This window comes from Mus caroli, unplaced genomic scaffold (assembly GCF_978045245.1).
Source record: "Mus caroli unplaced genomic scaffold, Mus_caroli_1 scaffold_11, whole genome shotgun sequence".
NCBI classification, from domain to species: Eukaryota; Metazoa; Chordata; class Mammalia; order Rodentia; family Muridae; genus Mus; species Mus caroli.
In genome coordinates, this window is record NW_028227266.1 from 2920285 (window position 1) to 2932294 (window position 12010).

General features: G+C 40.7%; 1 protein-coding gene across 3 annotated transcripts in view; it reads left to right on the plus strand.

Annotated features, from left to right (window-relative positions):
* Pdgfd (platelet derived growth factor D) overlaps positions 1 to 12010 on the plus strand; it is a 243813-nt gene that overhangs the window by 9178 nt on the left and 222625 nt on the right. Inside the window, exon 2 of one of the 3 annotated variants that reach the window (XM_029482009.2) lies at positions 6805 to 6876. The exons of the other annotated variants lie outside the window; for them this stretch is intronic. Within the exon in view, the coding sequence (XP_029337869.1) occupies positions 6861 to 6876 (16 nt within the window). The 5' untranslated portion in view covers positions 6805 to 6860. The remainder of the gene's footprint in view (positions 1 to 6804; positions 6877 to 12010) is intronic. 3 annotated transcript variants of the gene reach the window in all.

The following is a 12010-nucleotide window of genomic DNA, read 5'->3' on the forward strand; positions in this document are numbered from 1 at the left end:
TTTGTGACATTTATGGTTTGTTGATTTTCACCTTAGTAGGTGGGAAATTGGATGTGCAGCAAGAAAGGGCACACGAGCTGCCTTTCAGCCCTGGGAGTGACATTTACTCAGATTTTCAGATTTTCCCTCAGCACTGTCTTGTAGAATGTGTGCATTGCATGAAGACACTATTGGACATGTGTAGTGCTGCTCCAAATATGACTTGAAACTTTATATTTCAATTCTTTTTAAAGAATTAATTTATCCTAAATATCTAAATTATTTTAAAGAATTTATTTTATTATCTATTCATTTTTAATTAACAGAAATTTTTATATCTGTGTACAAAATGTTTTGAAATATGTGTTTATTGTGGAATGGCTAAAACAAAATTATTGGCATATATAGCAGCTCATATACTTTTTTGGAGTAAGAGCACTTAAAATCTACTTGACAGGTTCGCCGGGCGTGGTGGCGCACGCCTTTAATCCCAGCACTCGGGAGGCAGAGGCAGGCGGATTTCTGAGTTCGAGGCCAGCCTGGTCTACAAAGTGAGTTCCAGGACAGCCAGGGCTATACAGAGAAACCCTGTCTCGAAAAACCAAAAAAAAAAAAGATCTACTTGACAGTTGTTAAGCATGCGATGTTTTGCTAGTAACTGTAACAATCAACTTGTGTACATTAAGATTCTTGGAGTTTTACACTTGACCTGTGACATGGCTGAGCATGGAGACAATCTCTTGAGTGCAGTTGGCTGTGAACAGGAGTTGGGCAACTCTTCACCTAATGTAACAAAAGGCTCATAATTCTACATTTCACTGGAACAACTAATAAGCAATATAGCAACAGCAGCTTTTAAGAAAGCCCACTGAAGCACCGTTAGTCATGGGAAAAGCAACCAAATGAACCAATAAGTAGGCAACAAATTGACTTCAAAGCTTAAATGAGGGTAAAATTATATACAAATAAGCCCTTAAGGTCCTTGTAGAAAAGTAACAACCACTGGGTTTTACTTAGCAAGGAGTTCTATCCTACGTGCCTAGGTGACTTCCATATCTCTGCACAGAACATTAACATATTAGAACAGAGAGGAGCACTGTTTTTGCTTGAGGTCCTCACATCCTGGGCACTGAACCAGGGAGACCTAGGGGTTTTCTTCTGTCCACGTTTCCAGGCTTTAGAAATTTTCCATAAGAACTACACAGACATCTGACTTAGGTTGTGGTTTCTTTAAAAATGTCATATTCAAAATTTTCAACATGCCATACTGTATTACAAAAGAATGTTCTCATACAAGTATATTTTAAAACACTGAGTACATTCTCTCATATTCAGAACTTTCCATTCATCTCTTCTCTCCTTCCCATTAGTCCCATTGGGTCTCCAGACAGTCTCATTTCTGAATATATTCATATATGTATATATGAATATGCATATGAATTCATATATGTATATATGACTTTCATGTCATATATGTGTTCATAATTTTATGAATCTATATGAAATCGAGGAAGCAGACATGGGATAAACATTTTTTGTCTATCTCAGCCCAACTTCACCTGCCTAACGTGGTTACATCCACTTGCACCCAGGTTTCTGCAAATGACTTTATTCTTTACAGATGAAAACCATTCAGTTGTGTCTAGACTACATTATCTGTATCATTTCCTCTGTCATTAGACACCAAGGCTGGCCCCATAGCTTAGCTGGTGGGACTAAAATGTGAAGAAGGCTGCTGTGTGAATATCTATATGATAGGCTGATGTGGAGGTTTGTAGGTGAGGACCCAAGAGTGGTATAACTGGGCCACATAGTAGATCTACATTTAGATCATGTGTGTATAGCTGGGCCATATGATAGCTCTACATTTAGATCGTGTGTGTGTGTCGCGTCCGCTCTCGACCAGCAAGAATGACACGACCACCAGTCCTTCTAACAGCAGTTTATTCAGCAAACGTCTTCTTTCTCTTCATCTATATCTCCCGAACCCTGGGCATCTCACTCTTATATACTCTCAGTTCCCATCCACTCACAGCAGGCCATGTCACCTCACCAGGTATGCAGCTTCAGCTAATCAGGGCAGCAGGGGCATGTCTCCACCAAAATGGATTCGCCAGTATCCTGGTGCACCTGCACAGCTCTCACGATGGTTGTGGCTTATATTCAGGTGAGGAAGTCAGGTGCAAGTCATAAGACTTAGCTGCAGTCCCTGGCGCCTTCTCGGGACTGCTGCCACACCCGATCCTCACATTTCCCCTTTTCTTTTTTTTTTTTCTTTTTTGGCAGAGAGAATGTCTGTAGATTGCCCCCTGCAGCAATGCCCCTTACCTATCCTTGGGAGTCAAACAGCATTGGTTTGATCCCTGTCTTAGGTTGGTGACATGCCCAGGGAAATCTTATCACTGACTACTTCTCTATCATGCCAAGCCACACCTGGGGAGATTGTCCAGGTTGCATGCGGCAGGTGCATCAAAAGGCCAGGATGTTGATTAATCTATGACCAGATCTTGATTGCTGCAAGCAAGCCTCTTGGGTGAAGGTAGAGGTCTGATCCCCAGTGTGCAAGCATAGGGGCCCTACACAAAACCATCCCTTGGGCTCATCACCCAGAGAGGTCTTGGCCACCTCCCATGTCATTTTTCCTGGGGAAAGGGGACTAGGACACTGAACCTTCATGCAATCAGACATGCCTTCCACAGGATGCCAACAGCAAGCTATCCTCTGTGCAGTGCTTAGCCTCGCAACCCATGGCATAACGCAGCATTATTTCTTTAGAGCGGCAAACCGAATCTGAGGAGATTGCCCCGCCTCCACTGCGGCAAAAGCCTACGCTACCATGTTGAAAGTGCGGGCCTGCACATGCTGCACCTAACACATGTGCCAAACACACAACACACACACACTATTACAAGCATACATCCCAGGGCTCCCATCCCCGCTCATCAGCCCTGAAGCTAGGGATCTTACAAACAATAAACACAAAAGGAGGTCACATACAAACACAACAATCCCTTTAGCTGAAGCAGCATAGAAAAAAGGCAATTGTAGTGAAGCAGTAGATATAAAGAATTGAGGAAACACTTGAATGCATCAATGACATGGGTTTCAGGAACACAGCCCCAACATAGCTCTTCAGTTCTCACTAGCGGGAGGATTCCCAGACACAGGAAAATCCACGTCCTCACAGCTCTGCTTGTTTTGAATTGCTCTGGTCAGCCGTTCTGGGACCCACAGCTGTTGTCGATGATCCTGAGGAAACACAAACAGACCCTCTCTCCCAAACCAATTGAGAGCTCTCCTCTCTTACCTGATTCAGTGCCTCATTGTCTCTCTGGAGTTCTGCAACACTGTCAACACGGTGGGCAATGATTTCCACACCCTTATGGCAATCTGATTCACCTGCTCAAATACGTGCACTGGATATCCTGTCTGTTGTTGTGCAAAGCGACCTTGGCCAAGCAGCATATCCCTATCCCATGCTGGATTCCCTGCAGCAGAGTTAGCGGCTGCCTGTTCATTTGCAAATTCAATAAGGAAGGCTTTCCAATCTAAATACTGCCCAGGTGAAAGGCATGCCTTCACCAAGACTGCCCAATCGGATGGCGTCATGCAGTTTCTATTCAAGGCCTCTACTTGAGCCACAGTATAGGAGACAATTAAGTCGTACATCCGCACGGACTCAGCCAAATTCCTGATTACTTTGGAATCCAGAGGCTCGTGATATCTCTGCCCTGCTTGGTCGGTGAAAATAGGACATCCCAGCAAGGAGAATCTAACCTCTCTCCAAACCTCTGAACAGAAGGTTTGCTTATAGGCGGCTGCCGAGGAGGCATAGGGAGGGGGCGCAGAAGCTAATTCGCGCCTCGGCTCTTTTATTTTGTCCTTTCTGTCCACCTGATAACACTGTGTCTCCTTTCTTTTTCTTTTTTCTTTTTAAGCCCTTCTCCTCTTCTGACATACTTTCTTGTTGCTCTGTAAGAATTTTCTGACCTGTCTTGACTGCCTCTACACACAGTTTCAAACAGTAACAGAGTCCATATATCAGAACAAACAAGACCAAAACTATCAGACCTACCCACAAAGGGTCAATGGGTGAAAAAAGCATAACTACACAGCGAGGATCTATTGATCACTACACTGAGGTTATCATAGTGCCTTAACTTGTCCCAAAACCGTGAACCTTAACTTGTCCCCATGGTTTCACTTTTACTTTGTGCCTGCTCCCTGGCAACTTTATATTTGCCTCTGTTTTATCCGAGGTCCTTCCCAAACTCCTGGGTTACTTTGTGCCTGCTTCCTGGCAACTTTATATTTGCCTCTATTTTATCCGTGGTCCTTCCCAAACTCCTGGGGTAGCAAGTTTCACTTACCGTGAACTTACCCTGCCGGCAAACACTGACTGCTGAAAGTTCTGAACTCTTTGGTGGGGGAATCGGTTCCCCGTACAGGCTACCAATTGTTGCGTCCGCTCTCGACCAGCAAGAATGACACGACCACCAGTCCTTCTAACAGCAGTTTATTCAGCAAACTTCAGTCTTCATCTTTCTTCTTTCTCTTCATCTATATCTCCCCCAACCCTGGGCCTCTCACTCTTATATACTTTCAGTTCCCATCCATTCACAGCAGGCCACGTCACCTCACCAGGTACGCAGCTTCAGCTAATCAGGGCAGCAGGGACGTGTCTCCACCAAAATGGATTCGCCAGTACCCTGGTGCACCTGCGCAGCTCTCACGATGGTTGTGGCTTATATTCAGGTGTATGAGGAAGTCAGGTGCAAGTCATAAGACTTAGCTGCAGTCCCTGGTGCCTTCTTGGGACTGCTGGCACACCCGCTCCTCACATGTGTGTATGTGTGTGTGTTTGGAGGTTGTCCATACTAATTTTGAGAGATTTATTAGAGATAGGTGGAAAGAGTTCTAACTTATTTCCATATTTCAGTAGAAATTGTTAGATCATGTTCAATGCAATTGTTTATCTTTAAAATAATCATGTCCTTGATCTGTCAAGATAATTTTATGTGTTTGATAGATGTGTTGGTTTTATAAGCTGGAAATATAAATAGTTTTAGAATATATGAAGGTAAAGCAGAAAATCCTGTGTTTACTAGGACCCCCTACTGGAAACAACTTGTCTAACTGTAGCTTCTAGATGTGTCTGGTTAAGAGGGCCATGGAGGAGAACTGGTTTGGCTCTGTAGGTTAGGCCCCACTGGATTCAGAATCCTTAATAATATGTGTGTGCACAAAGCACATATTCAACCTACATATTTCAGTTTTGAAAATATAGTTTGTGAGCTGGATCAGGTGCAGGAGTTGGTTACACTTTTATGAAGGCCAGATGGTAAATATTTTACAGTTTCCAGGTCCTAAGATCTCAGCTCTGCAATCAGAGCAAAAAGTAGCCACAGAAACTGGACAATAGAATTGAGATGGCTATTAAACTTTCTTAGTTTGTAACATTCATAAAACCTGACTCTCCAAATAAGACTGGGAGCCTGCAAGTCACAATTTATAGAAAATGTACATGTTTTTTTGAAGTAAAGGCTGCAACTGTGATTAGGAAAGGATTCATGCAAAAATCTAATTCAAATAAGAAAATAAGGAAGAACAACAATATGAACCAACCAGTACCCCCAGAGCTCCCAGGAACTAAACCACCAACCAAAGATTACCCATGACTACAGCCACATTTGTAGCAGAGGATGGCCTTGTCAGTCATCAATGGGAGGAGAGGTCCTTGCTCCTGTGAAGGCTCGATGCCCTAGTATATGGGAATACCAGGACAGGGAAGGGAGTGGGTAGGTTGGTGAGCAGGGGGAGGGGGCATGGAATGGCGGAGTTTTGGAAGGGAAAGGAAGAAAGGGGTTAACATTTGAAATGTAAATAAAGAAAATATCTAATTAAGAAGAAAGAATATAAAACCAACACATTTGTAGCATCAGTTAATGTGGCTTAGCATTAGATCATGATATGGATTGATGACCATGGATGATGGATGGATCGTAAATGAAAAGGTAGAGCAATATAAAGAGAGACATATCACTTCTCTGAAGAAATATAATTGAGTGAAGGTTAACAATCAACCCTACCAGCAATAACAGTAGGACTAGCTTTGATGTTTGGATGAATTGAGGAGGTTTGGATGAATTTCTTATTGTGTTGCTTTGTTCCAGTCATCTTGGTCTGGCTGTATAGTTTCTTTGGTCTCCTTTCTTTCCATGATCCTGCTTTTCCTATGATATTAATTCATGACCTGGGGCTCTAGTGTTCATTTCCCTCCCATTTCTAACTTTCTTCTCTTGTTAGCTCCCTCTTCTTGGCCAAGACACATGCTCAGATCACTTTCCCCTGCCCTACAGCAAATTCTGGGCATTTTGCTGTTTCTCTTCATAATGATGTTCTATAAACATCCTAAATGCCCCCACTCTCTTTCCTCTTCAGTGCCTCTTCTTATCTGAAACCATGCCATAGCCCCACTGAGCCATTCTGATGAAGGCACTAGGCCTTGTCGTTTCCTCCAAATGAACTATGGTGTGAAACCTTCTCTTCACTTAAGGGTTACTAATTTTCTGTCTCTACTCTCCCAGATGATGGGTTTGAAATGATGGTAGAGACAAACCCAAAACTAACACAGTCCTTATTTTAAATTCTTTGGAGAAGCACGATTAGAGAAAGCCTTAAAATATGTTGGGAGTGAGAAGAAGGTGAGTGGGGGAGTACCCTCATAGAAGCAGGGGGAAGGGAAACCAGGATAACATTTGAAATTTAAATAAATATAATATCCAATAAAAATATGTTTTATGTTTTATTTCTTTCTGTTATCAGCGAAAGAAATGAGACATATCTGAAAATGTTCTGAGGATCCTGTTAGTGTAAACAGGATGCCTGAAAAGAAAGGTAATATTTTATGACCTATCTGCAAGGGCAGCACGTGTGGTTGAAAAATGATTCTGCTTTAAAAATAAACATTGGCTCCATACCTAGAACTGCTCTGAGTTGCTGAGTGTCCTCCCACATTGGCTTGCTCTCTTATATGTCCTACAAATGCTGGTGTGTTTCTGTGTGTTTTACCTGTTCATTTCTCTCACTGATTCTTCCTGGAAAATCTGACTTTATTCTGATTTATGCTGTTATGGGCAAATAACTCACCAGCCTGCATTTTTTGTTTCTGACTTTTTGGTGAACACTGATTTGTTTGTTTGCTTGCTTGCTTGATTACCCAAAACTTACAATGAATGATCCCAGTGTGGTACTTATGGTAAGTCTTTAATTCAGTAAATAATAAAGTGAAATATTTTGTTTTTTGTTTTAAAATTCTTTTATTTATTCAATGCATAATTCTGTGGCAGACACATCATGATGGCTTTTGAGAAAACTCCTCAGTGACTGAACTGGTCAGCTATAGTATTTTAAACAGTAGTGCCTACTTTTTGTTTGTTTGTTTGTTTGGTTGGTTGGTTGGTTTTTTGAGACAGGGTTTCTCTGTATAGCCCTGGCTGTCCTGAAACTCACTTTGTAGACCAAGCTGTCCTCAATCTCAGAAATCCGCCTGCCTCTGTTTCTCCTTTTTAATGCAAGGGTCCAAAGAAGAAATTAAGGTTTGGAAAATAGCCTTCAGAGAGAGTCTGCATGATGCACTTTAAGAAGGGAAGGGATGATTGGTAGGTTTGCATTCTGTTTATAGAGCTACCTAAGGTGAGGCATGCTTATACAGCGCCATCTGAGGAAAATATTACTGAATGAAATAAAGTATACATTTATATAATAATGAGAATTCACTGGCTAAGTCACTAAATTGAGAAGAAAAGGATTTTTAAATAGTTCTTGATTTTTAAGAAGGAAGTGGGAGTAGAGGGAGAACTGCTTGGAATTTAGTTTAAGCAGAGTTTACAGGAATGCATGAATGACTCAAAAACAGTGGTCTTTAATGTTGATCCTCTACTGTACCACTTGTCGGTAAACCTGGCTGCAGTAAGCATCAATCCTCCAAATTCTGTCGGGGTATGGGCTGAATCCTGAGTATATGGAGACTCCATTAAGAACTGGATAACATAGTTGCTCCTGAGAGCATTTTGTTGCCCTTTCTAAGAAGGACCAAAGAACCCACACTTTGGTCTTCGTTTTCCTTGAGCTTCATTTGGTCTGTGAATTTTATCTTCGGTAGTCAGAACTTTCTGACTAATATCCACTTGTCGGTGAGTGCATTCAATGTGTGTTCTTTTGTGATTGGGTTACCTCACTCAGGACGATAATTTCTAGTTCCATCCATTTGCCTGAGAATTTCATGAATTCATCATTTTTAATAGCTGATTAGTACTCCATCGTGTAAATGTACTATATTTTCTATATCCATTCCTCTGTTGAAGGACATCTGGATCTTTTGAGCTTCTGGCTATTATAAATAAGACTGCTATGCACATAGTGGAGCATGTGTCCTTGTTATATGTTGGAGAATCTTTTGGGTATATATCCCCAGGAGTGGTATTGCTGGGTCCTCAGGTAATATTATGTCCAAGTTTTCTGAAGAACCACCAGACTGATTTCCAGAGTGGTTGTACCAGCTTGTAATCTCACCAGCAATGTAGAAGTGTTCTTCTTTCTCTACATCCTTGCCAGCATCTGCTGTCACCTGAGGTTTTTATCTTAGCCATTCTGACTGCTGTGAGGTGGAATCTCAGGGTTGTTTTGATTTGCATTTCCCTGGTGTTGAACATTTCTTTAGGTGCTTCTCAGCCATTCAAGTTTCCTCAGTTGAGAATTCTCTGATTAGCTCTCTTCCCCTATTTTTATTAGAGTTATGGAGTCTACCTTCTTGAGTTCTTTGTATATATTGGATATTAGCCCTCTATCAGTTGTAGAATTGGTAAAGATCTTTTCCCAGTCTGTTGTTTGCTATTCTGTCCTATTGACAGTGTCATTTGCCATTTTATGAGATCCCACTTGTCAATTCTTAATCTTAGAGCATAAGCCATTGGGGTTCTTTCCCCTGTGCCCATGTGTTTGAGACTTTCCCCCACTTTCTCTTCTATTAGATTCAGTGTATCTGATTTTAGGTGGAGGTCCTTCATCCATTTGGACTTGTTGGAGACAAAGTGCAGAGCAGAGACTGAAGGAAAGGCCATCCAGAGACTGTCTCACCTGGGGATTCATCTGAGATACAGTTCCCAAACTCTGCAACTATTGTGGATGCTAAGAAATGCTTGTTGAACAGAGCCTGATATAGCTGTCTCCTGAGAGTCCCTGCCAGAGCCTTACAAATACAGAGTTGAATGCTTGCAGCAAACCATTGCATTGAGTGTGGGGTCCCCAATATAGGAGCTAGAGAAAGGACTGAAGGAGCTGAAGGGGTTTGCAACCCCATAGGAAGAACAACAGTATCAACCAACCGGACCCCCGCAGAGATCCCAGGAACTAAGCCACCAAAGAAGGAGTACATATGGCTCCTTCTGCATATGTAGCAGAGGATGCCTTGTCAGGCATCAACGGGAGGAGAGGCCTTTGGTCCTATGAAGGCTGGATAGATGCCTCAGTGTAGGGGAATCAAGGGTGGGGAAGCAGAAGTGGGAGTGGGTGGGTGGGTACAGGAACACCCTCATAGAAGCAGGGGGAGGGAGGATAGGATGGGGTTTTCTGGGAGGGGGAAACCAGATAAGGGGATAACACTTGAAATGTAAATAAATTTTAAAAATAAATTAATTAAAATAATAAAAATAAATGAAAATGTTGAAATGGGAAAAAAAGAACTAGGTGACAGCAGCAGTAAATGCTAAGGAGCAGTCCTGATGATTTGGCTAAAGAGAAGAAATATACTTGTTGCAGTAAATCTCCATCCAAATATGCCCTGGCAATGAAAACACAATACAATTAATATGATTACATGCTGTGTACCTAGATTGGGCAGATCTACCTCTACACTGCCATCTTCCACAGCTTAGGAGACCCCTTAGAGCTTGCAGTTTCTGTAGGCCATGTGCTTCTGCTCCACTTTTCTCCTTCTTCCTCCTCCTCTGAGCCCTCTTCCTCTTCCATTTTCTCCTTCTTCTCTCCCTCAACTTCCCTCTACCTTCCCTTTTATCTGCTCAATCATCAGATCTCCTTCATTTTATAAATTAAGGTGGGAAACAGGTTTACAGGAAACCACCTGAGTGCTGACTCATTTCTTGTTCACAACCCCTCACAGGAGAACAGATTTAACCTCAAATATAATTAGCCCCAGGGCTTTCCACAACATACACTTATGAACAAATACAAGGCAACAAGTGCCCTGTGCATGGCCTTATATAATCCAGTATTACTTAATTGGCTGTTGTCATTGTTGATTATTTGTTTCAAGATACTTTTAGGATTCTGTTTCATTTGTCAAACACTGACTTCTGCTGTTCTATCCTAGTACTTAGTTTAGATAAAGTGTATTAGAGTTATTTTTAACACATAGTTTAAAGGTGAAAGACAGATTATTCTACTCTTTAGTAAGGGTACAGTTTCTCTGATATTACATACACTGATTAAAGTTTTGACTGAAAAGTAACATTTAATTTGACTTTTAAGACTATAGTTATGGTTTTCTGTGTGTTCAGATCTTAGAACAAATATTTCAATACCATAAAAACCAGTATGTACACTCAATTACCAACTTGTAAGACTCAACTTTTTGAAACATTATAATAATTTAACTCCTGGATGGCAGTAGACAAAGATGGATTCATATGCCTTATTTTATTTGTTGGTTGGTTGGTTTTTGTCTTCTTCTTTTGGTTGGGAATGTAAATTAAAGACACTCATATTTTCTAAATTTAGTTCTTAAAATCCAACAAGAGAATAGGGAACACTTATATGAAACTATTCTATTCTGTATACTATTGATAAATTTGAGGTCTGATAAAAAAAACATGTTGAAATAGTTTAGATAAATGTTTATCTACTTTTTTTTAACCTATTCCATGTGTTACATCTCTTTAAATGTGCAATATGTCTGTGTAAACATTATGAAGATCCAGTTTAGGAACTTTGAGGACTTCAAGATTTTGATTTTTTTTACAAGAGTAAATGCTTTTGAGCAGCTATTGGTTGGCAAATCTTTGAACACAGAGCTAATGAGTTAGCCACCTTCCTTTCCTTGGCAAGTCAATGAAAAGGAATCTTCAAGGGAGAAAAGCATTATCATGATTTGAGAAGTGATAAATTACCCTCATGGAATGGCACAGCTGCTGAGATCCAATGTGCATATATAGACAGACTGTGTGAACATAAATGTTGTCTGTAGTCCTCCTCCATGATGTGGTGACCAGTGATCAGTCTCAGTATGTGACAGCCATGTAATTGTTGGGCATAAAGTTGCTGTGCATTCATATACCTTTAAAATAAAGTTTGAGGTCATTTGAAAATCTGCTCATATTTTAAAATATTTTAGAGCAGATTAGAAAACAATGTATTAAGTAGCAGGCTATAGATGACCCAAGCAATTAATACCCTAATGCTATGATTAATAAATGTTACCCCATATGGCAAGGTTTATAGATGAGATTACTTTAAACATCTTGCCCTGAGTGAAGTGTCCTGTGTTATTATGAAGAATTCCTAATAAGTAGAATCCCAGTACCATTACAGAATAGGGACAGATGGACATTGGCTCATTAAAGAACAAAGTATAATGATGTGAAATATATATATGTGTGGGTCACACTCACATACAAATTCAAACATATAAAATAGTGACAGCATTAAGTGATAGGAACAAGGAAGAGATCGATCTAGAAGACATATTTGTACATGTTAAGACTAATGGCATCTGGCAAGATCTCTCAGTGGATAGAAAGGTTGCCTGCTAGCAAACTCATATCTGAGTTCAGTCCCTAGTGTCCACACAGTGGAAGTAGAGAAATGACTCCTCTAACCTCTATATGCATTCTGTTGATCAAGTGTACATACACACTCAGATGTACATACATATACACATACATGCACATAAACATGTACATTCACATGTACATATACATACATCAAATAAAGTTTACAATGTCATTTGGAGAAT